Source organism: Martes martes, assembly GCF_963455335.1.
Source record: "Martes martes genome assembly, chromosome: 13".
NCBI classification, from domain to species: Eukaryota; Metazoa; Chordata; class Mammalia; order Carnivora; family Mustelidae; genus Martes; species Martes martes.
In genome coordinates, this window is record NC_137901.1 from 85,190,337 (window position 1) to 85,216,818 (window position 26,482).

Here is a 26,482-nt window from a genome sequence, read left to right on the forward strand (position 1 = left end):
AGTTTTTGGGAAGGAGGGCAGCTTTATTTCTGGTTTGCCTTTATCCTGAGCTGTAAGCCCTTTGGGGTCACAGCTGAATGTCCTATGAGACTTCTTACTTTTGGTGGGCCCTGGATTTGACTTTGCTTTTTTCACCCTGTGAACTCCCCAAACCCCCACTCTCATGTTTTCGCAGCTTAGCGTATTTGGAGAGGGGAAAAGTGACCTTGGAGATTCTGATGATCTCTCCTTGCTGCTGCTTAGATTTTGGCCTGGAAATTCTGTACTATCTTGTAGTTCTTTGATACTTCTATACAGATTAAAAAATATATATTTATCCTAGCATTCTAAAATAAACTTTTAATTTCAGAATATTTATAGACATATGGAAAAATGAGCACATGGCGTGAAAGGGTCTTATATACCCTGGACCCAGCTTCCCCGAACTTCAACATTTCACGATGATATGGTGCATTCGTCACGGTGCTTATGTATTATTATAAACCGGTATTTATATGTTATTACTGGCTACAGTTCATAGTTCGTTCAGGCTTCGTTAGTTTTGCCTCTCTCTCTTCCAGGATCCCACCCAGGATCCCATTTTACGTTCCGTTCTCATGTGTCCTGAGGCTCCTCTCAGCTGTGAGCGTTTCTCAGATTTTCCTTGTTCTTGATGGCGTCGGCGGCTTTAAGGAGTCCCGGCCGGGTATTTGGCAGGTTTGTCTTCGGGATTCGTCAGATGTTTTCTCTTTGATTAGACTGAGATTATGTGTTTTGGGGAGGAAGACCACAGGTAAAACGCCGCTCTCTTCACTTCCTGTCAAGGGCACATGTTCTCAAGATGAGCTCACTGGGCTGAGGTAGTGTCTGCAGGGGTCTCCGCGGTGGGTGACTGCCTAGCCACACTGACGCGCTCTGGGGGAGGCCACTGGGCGCCGCTCATGCTCACAAACGGGAGTCGCGGTTCACCTCCCTAGGGGCCGAGTTACCTACAGAAATTACTTAGATTTTTTTCTGCATGGGAGATTTCTAGTTTCTCCTGTTTATGTCAGGATAGACTCATGGATATTTTTTTTCACACTTTGGGTTATAACTCAGTATGCCATGATTTTGTTGCTGAGATTGTTTTAGTTTCGGCTATCCAAACCCTTTTCAGTTGGCTCCTCTGTCCCTCCGATATACCTCATCTTTGATCGTTGCTTTTTGTTTGTTTTAGTACTTCTGCACTTCCGGACACTGTAGTGTTCTCTAGGCACGTGTCGCACATTTCCTGGCCTGGCCCTAGAATCTGCCATGTCTCTAAGGAGATTTGATTCTTTTCATTGGAGAACGACATGAGAAACCTGAAACTAAGTATGTGCTCATTTGTACTGCAGTGTCCTTTTGCTTGGCCCTCTCAGTTGATGACGCAAGGAAGTACATGGACACATACACCTAACTAGAAATATTTCATTTTTAAACAAGATTTTATATATTTGACAGACAGTGAGAGAGCACAAGCAGGGGGAGTGACAGAGGGAGAGGTAGAAGCTGGTCCCCTCCCTGGCACTGCGCTGAGCAAGGAGACCGATGTAGGTCTTGAACCCAGGACCCTGAGATCATGACCTGAGCGGAAGGCCGACGCTTAACTAACTGAGCCATCCAGGCGCCCCAAGAAATATGTCTACATAAAATCATCTGTATCAACATTAAATATTAATTTATGCTGGTATCTCCAACTGTAATTAATTACCATGTGACTCATTCTAGCCTTCTCCCCTTATCTAACCTCCCACTCCACTCCCACAGTGAGAACACTGGCTTCCAACATCCGCCATCTGTATCACAGTATTACCAGTTCCTCTCAGTAACCATCATTCCTGGAAACTGTTAACTTCCTCCTGTTTTTAAAAAATGAACAATAGTGGGATGCCTGGGTGGCTGAGTGGGTTAAGCCTCTGCCTTCAGCTCAGGTCATGATCTCAGGGTCCCGGGTTCGAGCACCGCATTGGGGTCTCTGCTCAGCGGGGAGCCTACTTCCCCTCTCTCTGCCTACTTGTGATCTCTGTCAAAAAAAAAAAAAAATCTTTAAAAAATGAACGATATAATAGTATGTAAGCTGTTCTGCACTTGAATTATTCCACTGGCAGACATCACCGATTGGCTGTCATTCCTTGCTGGTTCACACAGATCTACCTTGTGTTTTGAAGGCTGCATAATATTCCCTGGCATTAATATTCTTAGTTTATTCAACACCTTGCCTCTTGATGGGCATCGGGACTATTTCCGACTTTTTACTACATAATCCTACAGCAGGATTTTGTTGCTTTTGTGAACATGTGGGAGGATTTCACTGAAGTGAAGTGCTTGACCAAGGGGTGTGGATGTTTAAAAACCTGTGATATAAGCTCTCCAAAGGCTGGGCCAGTTGCTATGCTGCCCATCAGCATGAATACGGTTTCCTGACGCCAGCTGCAAGGCAGAGCTCAGCATCCGTCAACCTCTGACTTCTGCCGATCACGTGAAGGGAATTCACTCTTTGTCACAGGCACAGCAAATCTATTTTCCTAACTCAGGAAGTACTGTTCCAAATTTTAACCTTTTTACGTAGTCAATTTATCCCCTTTTCTCCTGGGATTTTGTGTCCTGTTTGGAAAAGCTGGTCATCTTCCATGTTCTCTCCTAGTACTTTGTGGTTTTCTTTTTTTTAAAAGATTTTATTTATCGCAGAGAGAGACACAGTGAGAGAGGGAACATAATAAGCAGGGGGAGTGGAAGAGGGAGAAGCAGGCTTCCCGCTGAGCAAGGAGCCCAAAGCGGGGGCTCGATCCCAGCATACTGGGATCATGGCCCTACCTGAAGGCAGATGCTTAACGACTGAGCCACCCAGGCTCCCCTATGGTTTTCTTAAAAAAAAAAAAAAAAAAAAAAAAAAAAAAAAAAAAACCCAGACACGCAAACAGGCATAATGAACACCCACATATGTAACACTTAAGTGTTTTGGTTTTTTTGCAGATTTTTGAACTTTGTGTACACCACACTTGGTTTCCACGGTGCACAGAGATTTCTGTTGATCTCTGCAGTTCCAGTTCCCTCATTTTCATCGCTGGTGAGTCATCTAAACCTGCCTCAGAGGCCACGTACTTGTTTCCCTGCCGTGGGTTCCTTCGGTTGTTCCGATGCTTTGATAAACGTGCCGGCGGGACTCCTCCAGCGCAGGTGAGGGCTCCTCTAAGGTGGGCAGGAGCGGGCCCGCCGGGCGCTGTGGTGAGGTCCGTGCTCGTGTGCAGTGTAGCGGAGAGGGCGGTCCCCCCCTCCTTGGTGGCGCAGGGCCCATTCGTCAGCTGATGGGCAGCAACGCCGTCTCACTGGGATTTGGCCCGTGGGGCTGTACGTCTCTTATTTATAAGCCATTCACGTTTCCTTTCGCCTGGGTCATTTAGCCATTTTCCTTTTGGCGGCCTAGTTTCATTTTTCAGAATTTTTTGATTCATTTACAATTGCCTGGGCAGAAGGGGGATTCAGCTGTCTTTTCAAGATGACCAACAACTAAGCAAATGCCCCAGCTCCGACCTACTGAGCTGAACTACCGGCTTCCTCACACTCTCTCACACACCAGCTTTTCTCATATTTAAGTAAAATGTCTGCTGGTATCTTCATTTATCATTAATCTATGAATTACGTATCACCACGATGTCAATTCCCTCTGAATCATTAAACTTACCTAAGAACAGGATCTTACCACGGACCTAGTAAGACTCTTGGGGCTTTCTGTTCTCTTGCAGGCCGCTGCAGCTTACCCGCTCCCAGCAGGAGTGCGGGATTTGACCCTTTCCATCGGAGCAGCATGAGAAACCTCTCTCCACTGGCGACATCTCCACGCTGCTGACAACTTTTTAAAAACATGTCTCTCTCTGGAAACCCAATGATAAGACATGCAGTTTGCCCCACACCTGAGTTGTGTGACACATGAGATCTCCTCCCCGGAAAGTCAAGTCTAAGACCTTCCCCCCCCCGCCCCGGAAGGTAAAAACCCTTTGGGGTGTGGGGCTGGAGGCCCTCAGTGCCCCTTACCCCCGCTCCCGCTGGAGAACAGTCAGCACCACACTGTGAACTTATCATAGAATAGATTTATTTACCCGAAACCATGTCTGTGCAATGCTTGTTACCAGCACAGAAACAGACAACTGATCTCTATTTACAGTCTAAAGTCAAACATGCTTTGTGATAAATTGACGGTTAGCATTTTATTAAGATAAATGCATCACAAGAGTCGTATTGCACCAACATCTGTCTACGGTTTCTGATTTCATTAAATAAGTTACATTTAATACAGTGCAAAATAGCTGTTTGCACACTCAAAAAAAATAACAAGTTATGAACTAGAGGCCTACATTCTAACCTTTCAACACCTGTAGTGTTTTCAATAGATTTATAAATAAGCAAACTGTACAGGGCCAATTAAAAAGTAGCAGGTTTAAATGACACCACAGAGAAATCTGGCTACTTACAACTGAAGGCATGCATTACAACTGAGTATTGTACATTTATATAAACTATGACATTTTGCACAGAGAAACATGGAGACTTGGCTGATGGCTTCTAAGTTCTCAGATAAGGTTTCAGAACCTCATTCTTCTTGCAGCAAAGAAACCAAAGTTCTCTGGAGAGGCTTTCTGATTCATTAAGCTAAATTGTACATTTGTAATTACTATTTTGATTTAAAAGCTAAACCCCGTTGGTAATACGTTTCCTCCACATAACACACAATGAGTTGGGGACTTTTTCTACTTTTCTTTTTCCCCCAACATCAATCATGCAGAGGGCTGGTAGATGTGTTGCTAAAAACGCACATGCACGCAACCGAACACCCTTATATTTCTGCAAAATGGTTTAGGAAGCGGTTACTCCAGTATTGCTGAAAAGGAAAGAGAGAGGAAATCAGCTTTATGATATATGGGAAAGAAATGTTAGAATAACTATTTAAGATTAATAGTGACAAGGAATAGCGAGAAGGAATATTCAGTTTGACCCTTTAAGATTTCAAGACCAGCATTTCTGATTAACTGTCCCTGAGGCGCTGCCTAAGTAGGGTAGCAGCTAGAAGCACTGGCTTGGCAACACGGACCCTTGTCGACCAGCTAAAGAGCAAAGGCCACCCTGGCTCACAGAAGAACCCCACCAGGCAGACATGTAATCGCTTCAGATGCAACGGAAGGGAGATGGGCAAGAGGAGGGGAGGTTCTCGGTTAGCAGTGCAGATGGTAAGGAAGGTGAAGCAGAGGTGAGCAGCGTGGCAGAGTGCGAAGCCTCTGGCTCCTCCCGTTCCCTACCCTTCCTCCCAGGGGGCTAGTCCTGCCTGGTTCTAGAAGGGGAGCTGCGGTCCTTACCCCCTCCCTGAAGAAGGCTGGGGATTACCGTCACTGTTAGCTGCGCGGTGGTTTTTGACAAAATCGGTGGTTACATTAAAAAGGCAACAGACAATCTGGCGGCCTTAGCTCAGGGCACTGTGCACTGCTCCAGCGGCGGGCAGGTGCTGTACAGACCTTGAGCTAACGCCTGTAGTCGCCTACCCCTGAGCTCTGCCACCGCGAGGACATTCACGGGGCTGAGGCCCAGTGTGAGGGGTGACGTGGTAGCAGCCGCTTTGGGGGAGGCTGGCGCTGGCCCTGCTTGTCTGGGGGCTCGTGCAGCTCACTCTGCGCCCTGTGCCCCCTGCTCTGTGCAGATGAAGAACGAGCTGCTGGAGCGGGATCCCAGCTGGGGACGTGAGATCGCCACCTCCCCTGCCAAGCCCTATCCAAGAAGCCATGCGAGGCCTACCCTTCTAGCGATGAGAACACGGACAAGTTTTGGTGAGTCTGAAAACGACATTCCCGACTAGTCCTGACGGCGGCAAAAGCAGAGGCAACTGTGCTTTCCTGCCAGTGCCGGGTGAGGCTAGGTCTGGGCACCTGCCCCGCACTGCAGGAGGCCCGAGGCCAGGGATGTGCCCGCAACAGCTCTGGGGCTGAGGAGGGGGCTCCCGTGGGTGTGTTTCTCAGCAGCAGAGCCTGAACCACCTCCATGGGCCGGACAGGCCTGAAGCTGAGAAACCACAAGGCCAGAGCCAGCCCAGGGCCATCTGGGGCTGCGCGTGTCTCTGACGGCAGCAAACCACATTCCACTTCTTCTGCACATGCCACTACATCAAGGAACCAGATCAGGAAAAGCTGTTTGGTAAGTCTGGCTTCCACCGACTAGCACACCAGCAAGCTCAGACATCCTGTCTTGGTTTGCAGCCAAGGTGCGCTCCTTGCATTTGATCACTCAACCGCTTTTTATGCCCAAATCGGCAAAACCTACCCTCCTTCCCCCTCTAAATTCTCTGCCAAACCAACCAACCTCCCTTCCTCAGAGACCTCAGTGAGCCAGGCCAGGACTGCCATCCCTCTACAAACTCGGCCCTGGGAAGCTGGCAGCACCTTGCTCAATATCCATTAACTTTCCCCCAAACACTGAGCCTTTGTATCGCATCTCGGGGCTGGCCTCACTACTTTAAGAACAGGCCGGGCCTCACAGGGAAGGAGCTGCTGCCTAGGTCTCCTTCACCCTGGCTCACGACTAGGCTGGCTGGTTGCTAGCAGAGCCGCGCCCTCCTGACGAGTGTGTCTCCCACCAGGCCCTCCTCAACATCTGGCCGAGCCGCCGTCCCAAGACCATGCACGGAGGCCGCAGCCGTCACACCTCAGGTCCGCTGGCCCACCCCGCGTGCGCACAGGTACCCCGCACCATACTCTTGCTGCTCTCGGAGACAGCCACAGAGCACAGCAGTACATGACACAAGGGACGTTTTCGTTAAGTGTCACAGCTAGTTCACTCAGTGGCAGTCACCTTTAGGCTAAAGCATCAGGGTTCCAGGGAATACTCACGTTAGTTGATGGATGTTGGAAGGCATTGGAGGAAAACACCATAGTTAGGACAGTTAATGACTTACACACGGTTGGTAAGACTGATCTCAAACATGCGCAACATATCATAGTAACCATGGTGTTGGTTAGTGCCACATTCAAATAAAAATAGTTCTATACAATATGTTCATTTGGTCATGTGCTATTTACAGATTTTTACAAAAACACATACACACATACACACACACATACACACACACTCCCCTTTATGTTCTCTACACCAGGCTAAAACAGGCCAGCAGAAACTTGCAAAAAAGTATCATGGGTGACAACAGGTGCCTATGTGTTCATTCCTACAGCTACCTACGCAGCAGAACACGACCCTCCTTCCCCTTGGGCACAGTAAAACTCAAGTTCTGAGCTAAGAACTTAAGAGAAAATTGGACACAATTTGTTATGGTTCAAGCTAAGCCATTTAAAAGTTAAAAACAAGACAGTTATTTTTTCTGTCCATTTAAAATGTTTTATTTTCCTTTTTAAACTAGATTGTGAAGTGCCACTGAAATAGGCAATGTTGGCAAAACAATGTCTGTTACAATAAAATACATTAGACATTTAAATAAATAACCTTAAAAACTACGTGGGGGGACATGAACCCAGTCGATTGAATCTGGAACAATGTTTTCTGCACAAGCGAGAACAGGCATACCTCTTGTTAAGACTGATGTAAACAGAACCATCGGAACCTACAGGATAAGCAGCCGAGCGGGGCCAGGAGTGGGGGCGGGAGTGAATGGGGGCAGGGGAGTGAGGGAAGTGGCAAACCAAAAAATACTGACTGAGGTAGCAGTACTCTGCTCAGTGCAGAAAAATTGGCTTATGAATAAAAATTAGACTGTGATCTCAGATTAAATCCAGATGATCATGCAAAAGACACAATACATGCTATTTAGTTTTAGAAAAAAAAACCACACACATTCATTTCCTAAAATCTGCTGCCAATTAATTTGCTGACAATGTCTGCTGGCTCAACTATTTTTTTATACAAGGATGAGTATTAAACAGAACACTGTACATGCTTTTTCATCTACAAAAAAATATTTGCATAAAATAGTGTTAGTTCTCTGTACATGTCAATGGACACTTTAATTATGTGTATAAAAAAGGAAAATCTTGCCCCACTGGAGTCAGAAAAGCAAAACAAAATCTAGAGTATGAAATCTCCTTCACCAGCCAATATGTTCATGTGAAAATTCAGCAGAAATAGACAGTTGCTTTAAACAATAAAAAAATTAATTGATTAAGTTAAACATCTTCTTTATGTAAAACTGTCAGTCAAGACCAGAACATATCACTAAAGTTAGTGTCTGTGCTATACACCCAGATCACCAGGGGCATTATGAGCAGCACAAACGGCCAGGAAATCCCATCGGTGCATGCTGAGAGCGAGCAGGACTTGGTGGCAGGCTGCACACACTCTTTACCAGGTTCCAGGTAGTTGCGGGCCACAAACTTGAGCGTCTCGTCCATCAGAATCACAGGCAAGGAGATTTTCAGCACCATCAGCCACTGGGTCAGATTCAGCGGTGTGATCTGGAAAATAAGCTGAAACACAAAGAAGCTCCGTCAAGCTCCCAGACCTCGCAGGGCAGGCAGCAAGGCCTCAGCCTCGGTCCTGGCCCCACCAGTGCTTACTGGCAAAGGTTCCACGTAGAGGATGAGGAAGTGGAGTGACATGGACAGGCAGATGGAGCCCACGAGCCAGATGTTCTCCCAGGGGGGCATCCTCAGCAGGGACTGGTTTTCGGACAAGCTGCAGAACAACAAGACGTACGTGAAATGTGCCCACCTAAAAGGCAAAGGCCCTATTAATGAATGACCAAGACTGTCCCGAACCATGCTTCAGTAAGGAAGGCAGTGGCGAACCCGGCATTGCCCACTGACCTAATTCTACTTAGTGAAGTTTCTACTGTGGCAAAATTAAAGGAAGAATGTTCAGATGTAGGACAAACTTCCAATTTTAAATCTAGGTTTCGGCACAGCGGACTCCATTTCAATGGACTCAAAGCTGCTCTCAATTGCCCTTGACACTGACACCGTTTCAAAATTTCCATATTTGTCACTGGCTTGTAACTGGATGATACCATTTGTCTCGCTGCTCCAGGGCAAGAGTGCCTTCCCTGTGGGCACTGGCATACAGGGGCACCGAAGGCCCTATTTTTGGCTCCCGCTGTCTCAGAAGGAGCATGTGGTTAAGCACTCCCACTACTTCCCGGAGGTGATGACGACTCAAGTTTTTAAAACCGGTGCTGCCTGTTCTTTCTTTCTGGGAGGGAGGAACTTTCCTGCAAATCCTCCAGCAACCCTGACACCCAGTTCCCCGGTGCACTGGCTGGTGGAGCTCTTGCCCCAGCCTGTCGAGGTTTCACTGACCTGTTGAGGGCGTTACACATCTCTATGGTTACTAGAACAGACAGCGCCATTGTCATGGGGTATGGGGACTCAAAGATTGCACAATCCACTCCTTCAAAGTCCGGGTTGTCATCTTTACACTGTAGGAAGTGGCTCTGCAACAAATGCCCAATCAAGTTTGTCATCAGTCAAGTACATTTCCAAGGTCCTTGTCCCCGTTCCACAGGAAGCCCAAGACACAGACCCACTCAAGATCTCACCCCATTTCCCAGAGAAGCCTTGGGTCCTTCAGGATCATCTTAGATGCCACTGCCAATTATCTGAGTGTTAAGGTTACTTGGTAGGCACCCAAACCACAAAATGCAGACACATACCAGCTGGTAGAAGGACACCCTTGGACCTCCGTCGGCAGCAATGAACCACCACGCAGCGGCACCCACGGTAGCTGCGCCAACGTAACCTGGGAAGAGACACAGGCGGCGTCTGCAGCCCCCGCTCTCACTGCAGGTCCTGCCTCGTGGGCCAGTGCCCAGCAGAGGAGATACAGGGTATGACGATGGTACAGGAGAGCCTGTGCAGCCACTAGCAACTGCTCACTCCCATCAGCCAAAGCACCCAGACAGAGGGTTTCTGCAAGGAGAGGGGTGTGTGCGGTACGAAAAACTAAGCAACTTTTCCAGAGTTTGCGAGGAAGAGGACTGGCTGGAATTGGCCGGACCTTTACGCTAGCCAAGCCCCTCTCAAACCGGCGGCTGACGTTTACGGCTGCAGGTACATGCCTCCATAGCTCCTCACTGTGCTGGAGCGCCAGGTCACACCACCCAGGACTCGGAGGAAAACTGATGCTCCCAGTTATCCACTTACTTGCTCCATCAAAGGCCTGGCAGAACCGTTACGTGGAAATACCACCAGAGTAGTTAGTGCAGAATGCAAGCAACATGGCAAAACCCAAGGCAGATTCTGGGATGACCTCCCCACCCCCCACCCCCCGACACCCCCAACCAAGTGGTTCTGAATTGAGCAAGTTTATTACAAAGCAACGGGGTAGTGAACACAGGGACACCACGAAGATGGTCCTGGTGTGGCAGCATCTACCAGAAGATAGAAGCGCACACTCCCTCCAACCCGGCAGTTACAAGGAAACAGGAGACAGCTGGTGGACAGGGACAAGGCAGCCACATGTGTACTGACATGGCAATTCCCAACGGAGAAATACAGGCTTCAGCACACGTGTTTGTACAGCACACCAACACAAGAAAATATATGCACAGGATAGATCAGTTTGCTAGAGTATTTCTGGAGGGCACAAGAGAAATTCAATATTGAAGGAGAAGTGACTGGCTGAGAACCTTCTCAGTTTATGCCACAGTGTGCTTCTGGAATTTTAAATCCTGTGAACATACTAAAAAACAAACAAACAAAGAACCACCTTCCTATTGGACCCCAGGGCAGTTATTTTAACTCTCTGGCCTCACTTTCCTAAGCTCTTAAAGTGAGGACAAGAACCAGTAGCCAGGCAGGAGCAGGAGGGCCACAGATAGGAAGTATGAGGAACCGGACTGTGGCCAGGGCTCCTGTGTGTTTCCCAGGCGCTGCAGATGAATGCACAGCTCCCTCCTCTGCTCATGGGGAGCGGGGCTGAGTTTCACAGCTTGGGGATGGAAAGCCTGACCCCGACAAACCCCTGTATCCTTCTGCCCTTAGTTAATTCTGAAAACTTCATTCACAAAGGCCCAAGGAATGACAGGGATAAATAAAACAAGGGATTAACTCTTCTGTAAACTGGGCATACGGTTTATTAAACTCCATTTTTTGTTACCCTAATACAGATAGAAAGAAATGTGCTTTAAAGGAATGAATTTATAAAAATTTTGGCTCATAAACATGTGGCTTAAAAGTCAACGATATAAAAACTATACTCACAGCCAATGGCCAGGTAACGGAAAAAGAGCCATCCACTGATCAGGGGTTCCTTCGGGTTCCGGGGTGGTTTGTTCATGATGTCCAGATCGGGAGGGTTGAACCCCAGGGCAGTGGCAGGAAGGCCGTCTGTCACCAGATTGACCCAGAGCAGCTGGACAGGAATTAAAGCCTCAGGAAATCCAAGGGCTGCTGTCAGGAAGATACTGTTTCCACCCGAAGAAAGAGAAAGACCCCAAATTATTTTGGCCACGACTTACACAGCATGAACACCTTCTTGTCCTCCATAAAATCAATGGACAGTTAACAATGACTGCTTGAAATTACTTTTGGGCCACCACAAAACATTGGTTATACCTTATTTCGAGTTCAAGCACAATGTTAGAAGGCCAAAAACTTTATGTTCCTTTACCCAGTAAAACTCATTTCTACGTTCAGGGGCATCCTTTACACACCAGGGCAGCCATAGGACAGCCCTCCCCTGGGCTGGAAGAACTTCTACCTTCCTCCTCCCGCCTGGCCCTCTCCCCCGACTCACGCACGAAGCTGCTGCCGTACGAACTATAGATCTGGAAAACTGGTCATCCCATGCCCCGACCTCAAAGGACTACAAGTGATCTCTCACGGGGACCCACCAGACCACTTCCCCCACATTCGAGGAGATGAGATAGCGGATGAACTGCTTCATGTTGTTGTAGATGGCGCGCCCCTCCTCCACCGCAGCCACAATGGTGGAGAAGTTGTCGTCGGCCAGCACCATCTCTGAGGCCGTTTTAGCCACTGCCGTGCCAGAGCCCATGGCAATGCCGATCTCAGATTTCTTCAGGGCGGGAGCATCGTTCACGCCGTCCCCAGTCTGAAAGGGAATGTGACCGCTGGTTCATGCACACCTGCCACCACGTCACACACATCCCCGACAAAGGCTCAGCCATCCTGAAGCGAGGGCAACGAATGAAGCCGTGGCCCTCTGGGCACAAAGAATTCTCATTTTTACAAGGTGGCACCACAAAACACACTTCATCTGGGAAACGTAAAATTGCCACATGAGCTGAAGAGACTTCAGAGGGAAGTGGAACAAAAAGGACTTCAAAATTCATTATATTATTTTTTAAGCAAACCAAACCCGAAACCACCCACATGGCAGTTAAGACGCAGCACTTGTATCCACACCGAGAAATCGCCAAGTAGAACAGGTGCTGAATGCAGAAAGAGGGAAACCGTAACGTGCTATTTGCAAAGGTCACGATCATGCAGAAGGACTGAATACTGTCTGCGGACACACAGCCATCATCCCCATGGGTGTTTTTTAAACTTTTCCTGAACACCCAACACTGAATTCACAACAGTGGTTCCCTCTGGGAGAGAAGGAGAGGAAGGAAGGGGAAAGGGAGTATACCTGTAATATCTGCTTTCAAGTAACAATATCTGCTTTCTTCAAGTTTTACAGATAATCAACAGAAAGCAAATACTACACAACGTGAATGGGTCTGGGTGCAGAGTCACAGTAAGTAAGAACACTGCAAATACCTTGCACACAGGCAGTTCTTAACGCCAGACCGGTACATCTAACCTCAGGTAGGGTTATGGAACACCAAAGAGTTATACCCTGAATCACTTTTTAGAAAACCTGAGCCAGAAACATGTATCCTTCTGAGGTGCTTGGGTGGCTTAGTTGTTAAGTGTCTGTCTTCTGTCTGGGTCATGATCCCAGGGTTCTGGGACCGAGTCCTGCATCGGGCTCCCTGCTCAGTGGGGAGTGGGCTTCTCCCTCTCCCTCTGGTTCATTCTCTCTCACTCATTCTCAAATCAATAAAATCTTAAAACACAAAGAAACATGTACACTTTAACCAAGATAAAGACTAGATGTCACCAAATATTTCCCCACAACTGATTCAGAAGGCATACTTCTACTTCTTAAACTACTCCAGAATCTTCCCTCGGGTAACATACAGCATGCCAACTACGGGTCAACAGAACTCTACAGAAACAGCCTGACCGTGACAATAATCAAGATATTCTAAATCTGGGACTTGTTACTAACAACTTAAGTCAAAATTACAATCTGCTGTGTCAGTGTGGTATGAGTCCAAAGGTACTCACCATAGCTGTAATCTCATCAAAAGACTGAAGAAATTCTACAATTTTTGACTTGTGGGAAGGTTCAACTCGAGCAAAACAGCGGGCATTTAAGCAGGCATCTCTCTGGGCTGAAGGATTGAGCTCATCAAACTCCCGACCCGTAAAAGCCTTTGACGTCACATCCTCGTCCTGCCCGAAGATGCCAATGCGCCGACAGATGGCCACTGCAGTGCCCTTGTTGTCCCCTGTGATCATGATGACCCGGATGCCTGCTTGCCGGCACAGCTTCACAGAAGAGGCCACTTCAATTCTTGGAGGGTCCAGCATGCCCACACAGCCAACGAAAGTCAGATTGGTCTACGGCAAAAGAATCACCTTACATTCAAACAGGAAATTCTAGTTTCTCCCCTGGTGTAGAACAAGGGCCAGTCATACATTAAGAGCAAAGGTCTCTGCATTTTCCTATAATAAATCCTTTAACTGTGGCTCGTACCTAAGATTAATATTCAGAGATAGAAATCTAATGAGGAACAATATTAGTTCCAATTAACTGGAAAGGATGAAAAACAGCACTACGTTCTTGTAACTAAATCATCCTTTAACTTTCATGAAAAACATACCAAGGAATAAGAGCATTTTGATACGGGCCACTCTAGGGGCCCCCAGTACCCAAGTTATTCCTTATTCCTTTCAGGTGGTGCTTCAGGAAGTCACATACCTGATGAGAAAGAATTCTATGAACAGACAAGTGGAAGGAATCTCCCAATTTGGTATTTAGACCTTTAGTAACTCAGGAATGTTTAAAAAAATTCCCAATTTAAAAAACATCTTAATTTACAGAGGAGTTGCAAAATAGGCTTTACAAGTTTATTTAGCTCAAGTCTTAATTATTCTATCTTGAAAGTAACAGACTTGAATTAAACTGTGAACTACACAGGTTGGAAGCAGCAAGCTGGAGCGGAATGGCGCTGCATTTGGCCTGCAGAAAAACAAATAACCACACCCCTTTCTTGGCAAAAGCAAGACTCATTTGACCTTTTACTGAAGTACTGTTTGAACACAATGAATGTGCAGGGTGTGGGGGAAGAAACTTCGTTAGCTAACCTCATATTTAATAAAGTTGGCAGAGTCCTCAAGGTTCATTTCTTCTCTTCTCAGTGGGTTGTCGTGAGTGGCCAGAGCCAGGCACCGCAGTGTGTCACTGCCACTACCCCATTCCCGAATGACAGACATGATCTTCTGTTTGACTCCTGGGGTCATAGGAACTTTAGTACTTCCAACTCGAATGTGGGTGCACCTGTCAATGACACCTTCGGGAGCACCCTGGAAATGTTACAGATTGAAGTCAACAATTGTACTTACTGGGCTCACCCAGGACGCTAATCCTGGTAAGAACATCTCAATTGCAGTCCGCTACACTTGCCTTCACAAACATTTTGCTCATCGATGTCCGGCTTGGTTTGTTTGGTGTACAATAAACTGACATTGATTTTCTATCACGTGAAAACTCCAGAGTAAATTCCTTTTTCATCAACTGCTTAATGACCTACAGGAGAACACCCATGGAATATTATTGGATGGCAATTTCTGTATATTTTTCACTTGTTCAGCAAATATTCACTAAGCACCTATTATGGTGACAGGCACTGGGGGTTTATGACAATGAACAAAACAAGTAAGTTCTCCCCCTCATGAAGCTTAAACTTGCTCTCTGGTTTGGGAAAGACACGCTGGAATGTAAACATAAAGTGCTATGGAGAAAAAAATTTCAAGGCAGGGAGGGGGATGGAAAATACGTATGTCAGATCACAATTCAATAAAACAGTCAGAAGGCAACATGTGAGTAAAAACTCGAGAGCCAGGAGTGCGGAATGCAGGCTGGTAGGACCTGGCCTGTTCAAGGGGCCTCCAGGACAAGCAGCTGGAAAATCTTGCAAGACAAAGAGGTGAGAAACAGGTTGTAGGATGTTAAAAATCACCTTAAGGCATTTGTAACAAGTGAAAATGGAAGACAAGGGAGGGTTTTAAGGTCTGGCAGTTGCGTCAGAATGAACTGAAGGGGGACAAGGAGCACCACTTAATACAAATAATCCAAGAAATGATGGCGACTGTGGGCAGAAATAGGTGGTCCAGAGCACTGCTGCCTCACAGGAGTTCCTACTATGGGGGGAATGTTCTAGCAGAGCTGCTGATGTAGCTGTCCAGTGTGGCCACTAAGTACCTGAGGAGTTTCAGGGAGCCAGCGGCCGTGTATTACACACCAGCACGGTGACTGGAAGACCTCACGGGAGTAACTGCAGACAGGAGAGGGTGAGGACTGGGCCCTGGGGCCTCCCTACCCCTGGCAGGAGGTGGAAGATCCAGCCAAGGGAGTCGGCAGAGGGCAGGGAGCGAAGAGAACAAGTGAAGGAATGTTTCGAGGAGGGAGAGACTGACAGCTTGGGTAAATGAGGACTGAAAAGTACCCTGCAGATTTAGACGCTGTTGGATCTGGATCATGTATACAATCAAATTACCTACAACGTATACTGTGTCTTTTTTTTTTTTTTTAAAGATTTTATTTATTTATTTGACAGAGATCACAAGTAGGCAGAGAAGCAGGCAGAGAGAGGAGGAAGCAGGCTCTCCACTGAGCAGAGAGCCCGATGCAGGGCTCAATCCCAGGACCCTGGGATCTTGACCTGAGCCAAAGGCAGAGGCTTTAACCCACTGAGCCACCCAGGCGCCCCTACTGTGTCTTTTTATACCTCTGTTTTTTCTTGCCTTACTGCACAGACGGGGGCTGCCAGCAGAATACTGAATAGAAACATGGAAAGTAGAACTTTTGTTGCTACTGAGTATGACATTACTACAGGCTCTGTGTAAATGTACCATCAACTTGAAGGTGAAGTTTGCTGAGTTTTTATCATGAACAGAAATTTTATCAGATGCCTTTTCTGCATCCACCTAATAATCTTATGGCTTTCTGTCTTGATTTGAATTACCCTGATTCTCCCCTAGCCCCCACTCAGACACAGAGCTGAAGAGAATTACAGAAATCCCCAAGAACCTCAATGTCCAGTGTGGGCACTGATGAGTGGACTGACAGCCACCCTCTCAGCCAGCTGCCACAAGAGGAGAAAAGACCATCACTGAATTCTGCATTTCCTGACGCGTATGGATCTCTTACGTGTTTAGTTTCCATCAAGCATTTGTATCAAATGCTCTAAAGGAAGACGGATGGAATATGTAGTGATTCTGACTAAGGTGTGGACCCAGGCACCAGATATATGGGGTGGTGGTGGCAGGGAGAGGATGAACAAAACCATTTCTTCCAGCATTAGAATGGTCCAGAGTGGTTGTTATTTCCAAATGGTCCACTAGGCATTAAAAAGCTGGATCCTGCCCACTTTACCTCTGACCTACAACAGGTTCCTCCTTTCCGGGGGTTGGGGATTGGCATGAATTCCGATGTGGGAGTTTTCAGTGAAGAAGCCCCATGATAGTCATTTCTGACACCCCCCGCCGTCCTGCCCCGCTCAGCTGCAGACCAAAAATATGAGGCAAAGGCAGCCATGAAGCAAGAAAATGCTTAGTTTGCAGACAAGAGAACAGATGGCTGTGCCCTTATTTGTGGTCATAACAGTTAACATACCACTTTTAAAGCTCCATGATACTCCTTGTTTCCCTTCACTGAGCAGTTATAGGTCTAGAATCAAACAATTCTAACCCTCAGTTTCTGTGAAGCTAAGTCTTTAGGTTGCACTTAGTCACACCAACTAATAATAGAGCTGTCAGGCAATGTGGCTTTGCAAGGACCAGCACCACCCCCTACCCTTACCACCAGTCAGGGAGTGCGCTCTCTAATGGAGACAGGGGGCCTGGACTTCTCCTGTCCTATGGAAGTCACATATGTCAGGGCAGGATGCCATAGGTCCTGCCCAAGACCCTCAAGACTAGGAGACTGCTGCCTGTGAGGTGTGAATCAGTACACTTCAGCAGAGATCTGAATCCTTAACTCTAGCATGAGTTTTGCTTCCTCAAATAATTCAAAGAAAGGAGACAAAATGAAGGAAAGAAGGGGTGCGGGAGCAGGAATCCAGTTCTGCCTCACCCTGTAAGATCACGCTGAGTCACTGAAGGCCTGTTTCCCTGCCTGTAAGTGCCAGGCTGGACTGGATAGTCTTAAAGCCCCTTTCACAGCGGGAGATTTGGTGTGCTCACCAAAATGCTTAAAGAGCTTGAATGGAGCAGATTCGAGAAAACAGGAAAAGTGAAACAAAAGAATACAGTAAAATGGCTGCTTTGAGAAATTTTACTAGAAGAGAAAAGAAGCTGGGTGCTAATGGGAGACATAAAGTCCAAAAAAAGTTTTAAGATAAAAACCATACTACTATTTGTCCTATGCTGATAAAGATCCACAGAGACTAGGCGGAAAAGTGATAACGCAGGAGACGGGGTGGGGCTTGGGGCGGGAGGAGCAGCTGGGCGCCGCTGGAGCCAAGGACGGCGGAGCGAGGACAGCGCGCTCACAGTGCCACTCGGAGAAGACAGACCTTGGGGGCACGATGACTGTATGTGGAAAATATCTAGCGATACCTATGTACAACCGATCATTTGACCTGAGAGCAAATGTGGGGAAGGAGATGCCACAAGTCGGGGGAGATAAGGTACATGTATCTTAGCTGTCTATGAGCGGGAAGCAAGGGGCAGCACTGAGAACACACGGAGCTACAATACTGACCGAGTTGCAGGCATTTGCTCGCTCTATTTTAGAAAGACCCTTCAATTCGGTATCAAATACATTCATCTTCTCTACTAGGCAAGTGAGAGCAGTCTCTGTAGCTTCTCCAACTTTTTCATACACACCCTTTGCCTGTATTGGTTAAAAGCACAGAAAGTACAATAGTAGTAAATAAGCTTTTATTAATGAAGACTTTCTATTGGAGGACAACTTCTTCACGTCATTCTTCTAAGGGGCTGTTTTTATCTGACTCTGGAGCATATGACGCAGATAATTAAAAATATACTCAAAGTATGTTATCTTATTCTAACAACTAGGCTTTTTATTTCCTTTAACTATGAGAACCTACTAGTCACAGTATTAATTCAAACAGTGCTTGCAAAAAGCATGTGTCACTGTGTGTTATCATTCTACAGAGTTCACGTGGGGTTTCTGTTGGGGACTGGCTTGTCTAATTTTAGACAGAAACCAGTGAATTAAGGATTCTTGTTGGTTAAATTTTGTATCATCATCATCATCACCATCAAAACAACCCTCCAACCTTCAGCTTGTCAAGGATGTAACAGTTCCCATCTTAAACAAACAAACAAAAACCAATACCCTATACCATGAAGAAAACATGCCCTGTTTGAGGTTTTCCTCATGTATAATAGCTGTGCCACAGCAGAAGAGCGCGCCACATACACTGTGACTCTTAGCAAAGTGAATGCAATGCTCAGTCAGGGGACATAGGAAAGGCTCTCCGCTTTCTTTGGCTAGGTCACGCTGACTGGGATAAAATGGAAAGAGGAAATAAAATCAGGAGCCCTTACTTTCCAAAGGGAGGAAGGAAGGCTGGATTTTCATTCCACCCACCCCACCCTTGAACCAGAACAGCCAGGTCTACTTTCTCATTTATGAGAAGCCTTACCTCATTGTAATCCAACGCAGAATCATTACAAAGAGCACAGATTGTTGCCAATTCCACAAGACCATCATATTGATGACATTTAACTGGTTTATCATCTTTATGCCTATCAAAAGAAAATACTTTTAGAGCGCAGTGTGGTCATCTCTATTGATTTTTACTTACTTAATTATACAATTTTGTGGACAAGAGCCTGGCAAGTATTCAAAAGAATCTGAGTAATGGCTCTTAGAAATCTGATGCTGGAGATAATAAAAGAATGCGTCTTTGATTGACATCAAGAACCAATCAGTAAAGACCAGAAGTTCTTAGTTAATGAAATTCTTTTACCACAGGTATCAATACAGAACAAACAGAAACCCCACTCGAAAAATTGGGCTCCAAGGAGCCAAATAAAGATGAAAAAAGTCTGACATAATAACCTGTGTTTTCTCTTTCAAAGTATGCATTATGTTAAAAAATATCACAACTCCTATAACTAATATGAGCCACATTCAGAAAGCTTTTTAGATATACTGCAAATCTATCCAAATCCCAAACTGCCATAATGGGTCCTTTAGATGATAAAGCAGGTTTACTCACACTTCTCCAATAGGTGCGTAGGTTGATCCAGTAATGGTGAACTCATTAAGGGAACAGCTATCACCTTCAACTTTGTCCAGAATGAACATCTACAGAAAAAAGGCACAAATGTTTAAAAGGTATAAAAATATGCTGGAAAAATATAATCTTTGCTACGACAAAAAAGCATTTCTCACTTAAGAAAACAAACTTATAAACTGAAGCTGAACATCAGAAGTATTATCCCTTATTCCAACCAGATGCTATTTAAGATCACTTTCCCATCCATCCAAGACGCTGAGAAAACAGCATCACTGACATGCTGAATAAATAAGCAGCAGCAGGGGCACCAAAGTCACAGAAGACAACCCACATGGTACGTGAGTTATGAGGACTCTTGGTCAACTCCACAAACACAGCAGTGCTCCAGAGGGCTCAGAATTCCAAATTTCAAATGGCTGGCTGAGAAAAAAAAATTAGGTAGTTCTGCCCCAGAGCTAATAGTAAAAGCCTGGGAAGAATAAACTCACATTTCTGAGCTGCATAAACATTCCCTGAGTAAAATAAGACAAATTACTTCTCTCCTCCTTCCCACTTATTTTTATTGTGGCAATAGCTCATTTTCTACAAAGCTCCATAACCCCATGTGTACAGTATGGAGGCTGCAGAGCTGAACGAACTCATGTTACGACGACAGTACACACACAAGCACATTTAGGAAAAGAGTCTCCATTTTATACAATAAAGTGACATGAGCTAGTTTCTTTTCCAAAAAGATTTTTATTTATTTAATTGAGAGAGAGTGTGTGTGTGTGTGTGTAAGAGGGAACACAAGCAGGGGCAGTGGGAGAGGGAGAAACAGGCTTCCTGCTGAGCATAGAGCCTGATGTGGGGCTCGATCTCAGGACCTTGGATGACCTGAGCCCAAGGCAGACGCTTAAGGACTGTGCCACCCAGGTGCCCCATGAGCTAGTTTCTTAAAGACGAGAGGTTTCTTTTCCCCCTCGGTTTGCTTTTCAATCCTAATTCAGAAGCCCAGTTTAGAGAACTCAGATTTAGATGTGGTTTCATGCAAGCTGAAACTATAAAATCTTATCATAGAACACAAAAACACAAAGTGCTATTTCAACTATACTTTTGTCACACCAAAATCCCTCTGAAACACGAACAATTAAGAATATGATCAAACTCGGGGAGCCGCTGCCTTCGGCTCAGGTCATGATCCCAGAGTCCTGGGATCGAGTCCCGTATCGGGCTCCTTGCTCGACAGGGAGCCTGCTTCTCTCGCTGCCTCTGCCTGCCTCTCTGCCTGCTTGTGTGTACTCTGGCTCTCTCTGGCAAATAAATAAAATCTTAAAAAAAAAAATTAAAAAGAATATGATCAAACTGGGGGCAGCTGGGTGGCTCAGTTGTTAGCATCTGCCTTCGGCTCAAGTCATGATCCCAGAGTCCTGGGATCAAGCCCCTTGTTGGGCTCCCTGCTCAGCAGGAAGCTTGTTACTCCCCCTGCTTGTGTTCCCTCTCTTGCGGTCTCTGTCAAATAAATAAATCTTTAAAAAAAAAAGAATATGATCAAATTGTTCTACAATAAATTTAAATATTAAACTCAAGTTATGAGAGCCAGGTAATGCCTTAAAAATTTAAAACATCTTTTCAGAGCATCCCAACTCCTACTCAGTAATTTTTTTTTTTTTTTGGCCTCACAAGATTTGCTTGTTATATAGCACTAACTTTGAAATTCCAAAAGCTTCTTTTTTTTTTTTTTTAAAAGAGGCAGGGGGCAGAGGCAGAGCCCGACGTGGAGTTCAGATCTCACAATCCTGAGATCACCACCTGAGCTCAAACCAAGAGTTGGGTGCTTACCTGACTGAAGCCACCCAGGAACCCCAAAGGCTTCATTTCATTTTTTTTCTTTTCTTTTTAAAGTAATCTCTGTGGGGCACCTGGGTGGCTCGGTTGGTGAAGAATATGCCTTTGGCTCAGGTTGTGATCCCAGGGTTGAGCCCCATGTCGAGCTCTTATTCTCGGGGAGCCTGCTTCTCCCTCTTCTTCCTGCTTGTGCTCTCGCTCTCTCTAATAAGTAAATACAACCTTAAAAAAAAAAGTAATCTCTGCACCATACCTGGGGCTTGAACTCACAGTCCCTGAGACTGAAGTGTTGCATGCTGACTGAGCCAGCCAGTCGCCCAAAAAGCTTCATTTCGAAAGTATACTTAGATACAAATCAGCCTTGGAACGGAACTAATGCCATGAGCAAGACATAGAAAATGTCTTAAAAAAGAAAAGTATATAATGGGATTTAAAAGTGACTCCTGATAAAAAAAAGGTTCTAGTTCAAACATATACAACCAGTGTCAAATGAGGAAAAGATTCATGTCCAAGGTCACATGCAGTCAGATCAGTGACACCTACATTTTTTTCTAACAGATACAGCACCTAAAAAAGGAAGCTTGTCAAATGGTTCCTACCAAAGATGCCTGACATTTTACAGAAGAGGAACAAAGGACCAGAGAGGTTAACACACGTGCTCAAGGTTATATAATTATTAAGTAGAAGAAAGAGGACTGGGTTTAACTACCAATCTCTCCTATAAGAAAATCCAACTTTACCTTTTATTAGAAGTTGTGTGACCCTTGGATTTGTTACTAACTTCTCAGGGCCTTAATTTTTAAACCTCTTGAGAGCAGGATTACCATATGATTCAAAGTCACATGTGAGAAAGCAATTAACTGTATTAAGCAATATCAAAGCAAGTTAGCATTACTACTACACTTAATGTATGGTTTATAAAAAGTGAAACTCTCTGGGTTTATACCAATGTCCAAAATACTCTTAAGATATTCAGAATTCTAGGGACGCCTGGGTGGCTCAGTTGGTTAAGCGCTGCCTTTGGCTCGGGTCATGATCCCAGGGTCCTGGGATCGAGTCCCACATCGGGCTCCTTGCTTGGCGGGGAGCCTGCTTCTCCCTCTGCCTCTGCTGCTCTGCCTGCCTGTGCTCTCTCTCTCTCTCTCTCTGGCAAATAAATAAATAAAATCTTAAAAAAAAATAAAAAAGATATTCAGAATTCTAATCCGCATTAAGTAAATCTGAACGCACATGGGCATTTTAGACTGTGAGCAAGTAAACCATTTAGGAACTGGATGATGAAAGCATCCTTAAGTCAAGGGCAGTTATGCAACCCCCTGCAAGAAACCTCCTGGAGAACACTGATTAGCATCGGCTTTCTGTCATAGAGGGAGACAAGAACGATGAGGCAGGCTAGGCTGTTTCTTTAATAGAAGAAAATATCTTAAACCAGTTAAGGGAAAATATAAAAACAAAACATTTTTACCATGGACTCTGTTTTTTTTTTTTTTTTTTTAAAGATTTTATTTATTTATTTGTCAGAGAGAGAGAGGGAGAGAGAGTGAGCGAGCATAGGCAGAGGGAGAAGCAGGCTCCCTGCCAAGCAAGGAGCCCGATGTGGGACTCGATCCCAGGACGCTGGGATCATGACCTGAGCCGAAGGCAGCTGCTTAACCAACTGAGCCACCCAGGCATCCCTACCATGGACTCTGTTTTATTCTTAGTATGAAATCTCATTTGCTGCCACAGTTTGAAATTAGTTGCCAACTAGCTATTAGCTAATTTCTGCAACCTTTTCTGTTTCCAAGGAATGAAAACTTAAGCAGCTGAGTCAAACCCTGCACTTCTGGTGAAACCCAGGACAGACTAGCAGCTTACCACTTAAGAGACAAAACACCTATCTGTTCATTCTAAGTTGGGATGTGGACTACACAAAGAATGGCCAGAGGGAGGCAGAGATGGAACAAACACCAATGATGACTGTGTATCTAAAAATCATCACGAGTTTAAATTGGGCAAGATAAAGATTCAGAGGTTTAACTGTATTAAAAACAATTTCTGGGGCACCTGGGTGGCTCTGCCTTCGGCTCAGATCGTGATCTCAAGGTCCTGGGATCAAGCCCCGCATCAGGCTCTCTGCTCAGCAGGGAGCCTACTTCCCCCCTCTCTGCCTGCCTCTCTGCCTACTTGTGACCTGTCAAATAAATAAATGTCTTTAAAAAAATTTTAAAAAGTGTGCAATTCTGAGGTCTAAAAAACAAATAAATAAAAACAATTTCTAATGGGAAAATGTATTATCCAAAACCTGGAGTTATTAAGGCCAAGAGGATGTCCACATGTCCCTACGATGTCATTCAGAAACATTCCTTTAACAGGCTCAAAGATGTAGTATTCTAGAAAAATATTAACATTGTTCTACTGTGCTATTTATTATTAAGAGCTCATGTTACATGAAGCTGTGGATTTGTGTAGCCTGTAGGAAAGATAAGCTGTAGTTTTACTGCCCTATTGGATATTACCAGGCTTTGCAACCTAACTCATAGCAATTCTTTTTTTTTTTTTTTTTTTTTATACTCATAGCAATTCTATGCTGTTATTGAGTACTTCTGCAAATGCTCTTGTAACCAGTTTTGCTGATTCCCTCATTATTTAAGATAATCTTTGGTATCCACTCAGTATATATTTTTTTCCACTCAGTATTTTTATGAGTTGTGTACCTTCTGGAAAATTATACTTTGAAAAAAGACTTGTACAAAATTGTTTAAATAAAACCTAGGTAAAGAACGTAATTCAGGGGTATCAGTGTTTCTGTAGTTACTACTTTTCTTTTTTTAAAAGATTTTATTTATTTATTTGACAGAGAGAGAGATCACAAGTAGGCAGAGAGGCAGGCAGAGAGAGAGGGGGATGCAGGCTCCCTGCTGAGCAGAGAGCCCGATGTGGGGCTCGATCCCAGGACCCTGAGATCATGACCTAAGCCGAAGGCAAAGGCTTAACCCACTGAGCCACCCAGGCGCCCTGTAGTTACTACTTTTCTAAGGGCAGGTTTAAATAGTTTCTTATTTTATCCCCCCAGTGATGGTCAAAATAACCTAAGAAGGGAAAGATGAACACATATAACAAAATAAGTTAAAGGCAATTATTCACCTTTCATTCAATGTTTTATGGAAATGCCAGTTAGAAGTTTAGCTAGGCAGGTATGGAGGGAACTGGCAGCTTTATAAAATTCTCTTCCTTTAAGGTTGGTCCAGTAACATACATGCCCTCAGAGACAGAGGAGCAGGAATACAAAAGGAACATAGTCACCTAACACATTTACAGACTGTCTATGGTCACCTTCCCCAATATAAGCACATCAACCATGCAGATACCCTTTATTTCATGAATCAATTTTAGGAATTAGAGGACTAATTCCTCTGGGGCATCAGATTACCTTGGGCTCTGGCTACACACACAACCCATTTGTTTAAAGCACTTTAAAAAGGTATCATATTGGGGCGCCTCGGTGGCTCAGTGGGTTAAGCCTCTGCCTTCGGCTCAGGTCATGATCTCAGGATCCTGGGATCGAGCCCCGCATCGGGTTCTCTGCTCAGCGGGGAGCCTGCTTCCCTTCCTCTCCCTCTGCCTGCCTCTCTGCCTACTTGTGATCTCTCTGTGAAATAAATAAATAAAATCTTTAAAAAAAAAAGTATCATATTACAAATCCAAGGTTTTGATAGCATGAGAGCATATTCCTAGGATATACCAAAACTCACCACCAACAAAGAGTCTTAAATCACTCCCACTTACCCTGCACACAGACATCTGGTTCGTTGTCAGTGTACCAGTCTTGTCCGAGCAGATAACAGAAGTACAACCAAGGGTTTCTACAGAAGGGAGGCTTCGAACAATGGCATTTTTCTTTGCCATTCTGCGAGTTCCAAGAGCCAGGCAGGTGGTGATGACAGCAGGCAGACCTTCAGGAATGGCTGCCACAGCCAGAGCCACCGCAATTTTGAAGTAGTAAATAGCACCCCTGATCCAGGAGCCTCCATGAACTGGGTCGTTGAAGTGCCCAATGTTTATGATCCAGACTGCAATGCAAATCAGGGAGATGACTTTGGAAAGCTGTTCCCCAAACTCATCTAGTTTCTGCTGGAGCGGGGTTCTCTCCTGCTCTGTTGCCACCATTTCATCCCGGATCTTGCCAATTTCTGTGTTCACTCCAGTTGCCACCACCACTCCCATGGCTTTGCCAGCAGCAATGTTTGTACCCTACGTCAGAAGTAGAGGAAACCAGTTATAAGATTAACACCGCACCCAATTTAAACACCGACTAGCAAACTCAGACTCATGTGGGTTTTGATTAGAGCACACAGACTCTAATTCTTATTCTACTGGGCCTTCTAGGGGCTGCTCTTCAGAGAACCAGCCATCCAACCTTGACAATCCAGGCAGCCTGGTACAGCTCTCCTTTATTCTCATTTCACGTGGCTCCCCACCAGCCCAGAGCAGCTCCATCCTGACCCCCCCTAGAATCTCTATTCACCACACCGAACCTGGCTTGCAGACTAGCTTCGGGCTCTAACCCCTCTGCGTTCCTCATTTTTTGAACTCCATACAGCCCTCAACCCTAAGCACTCTCCACTGCTGGCTCCAAAAGCCCAACCTCCCCTACTTTTATTACCTACAATAAGTAGGGCACCCAGCCCCATACGGTTCTCCACTTGAGGATCTCCACTCAAGCACTGGCATTAAAAAAAAAAATCAATGAAATCAAGTACAGCACTCTCCCCCACCTATTTTAACTCCCAGTGTTGGCATGATACAACTTCATTGTTTCCACTGTAATTCTTTTTTTTTTTTTTAAAGATTTTATTTATTTATTTGACAGAGAGAGATCACAAGCAGGCAGAGAGGCAGGCAGAGAGAGAGAGAGGGAAGCAGGCTCCCCGCCGAGCAGAGAGCCCGATGCGGGACTCGATCCCAGGACCCCTAGATCATGACCTGAGCCGAAGGCAGTGGCTTAACCCACTGAGCCACCCAGGCGCCCCTCCACTGTAATTCTATAGCACTTTCCTTACTATGAGTGATTAGGCTCCCATGCTCACCCACAAAAACCTACCACTTGAAACAGCATTTAAAAAACCAAACAAGCAAAATATATAAATTTCTCAACCTTTTATTTCAAAAAAATTTAATAGA

The 26,482-nt window shown here is 45.4% G+C and overlaps 1 protein-coding gene and 1 long non-coding RNA gene across 4 annotated transcripts in view; one reads left to right on the forward strand and one right to left on the reverse strand.

Annotated features, from left to right (window-relative positions):
• Nucleotides 1-2,969: 2,969 nt before the first annotated feature.
• Nucleotides 2,970-26,482, reverse strand: part of ATP2A2 (ATPase sarcoplasmic/endoplasmic reticulum Ca2+ transporting 2) — a 60,553-nt gene continuing 37,040 nt past the window's right edge. For 2 of the 3 annotated variants that reach the window (XM_080822123.1, XM_080822124.1), the window contains 14 exons: nt 25,088-25,552; nt 19,472-19,560; nt 18,893-18,995; nt 17,983-18,114; nt 14,683-14,805; nt 14,364-14,582; nt 13,281-13,616; nt 11,816-12,036; nt 11,184-11,386; nt 9,635-9,720; nt 9,282-9,415; nt 8,544-8,661; nt 8,333-8,453; nt 2,970-4,876 (listed from right to left, as the gene is read on the reverse strand). In XM_080822123.1, the coding sequence (XP_080678249.1) occupies nt 4,863-4,876; nt 8,333-8,453; nt 8,544-8,661; nt 9,282-9,415; nt 9,635-9,720; nt 11,184-11,386; nt 11,816-12,036; nt 13,281-13,616; nt 14,364-14,582; nt 14,683-14,805; nt 17,983-18,114; nt 18,893-18,995; nt 19,472-19,560; nt 25,088-25,552 (2,364 nt within the window). In that variant the 3' untranslated portion in view covers nt 2,970-4,862. Of the gene's footprint in view, nt 4,877-6,869; nt 8,454-8,543; nt 8,662-9,281; nt 9,416-9,634; nt 9,721-11,183; nt 11,387-11,815; nt 12,037-13,280; nt 13,617-14,363; nt 14,583-14,682; nt 14,806-17,982; nt 18,115-18,892; nt 18,996-19,471; nt 19,561-25,087; nt 25,553-26,482 lie in introns of those variants that run through there. The other variant, XM_080822122.1, reaches the window with a different exon arrangement.
• Nucleotides 23,869-25,552, forward strand: LOC308354584. Its single transcript, XR_013967879.1, has 2 exons — nt 23,869-24,173; nt 24,988-25,552. It is a non-coding gene; the product is annotated as an uncharacterized lncRNA (long non-coding RNA).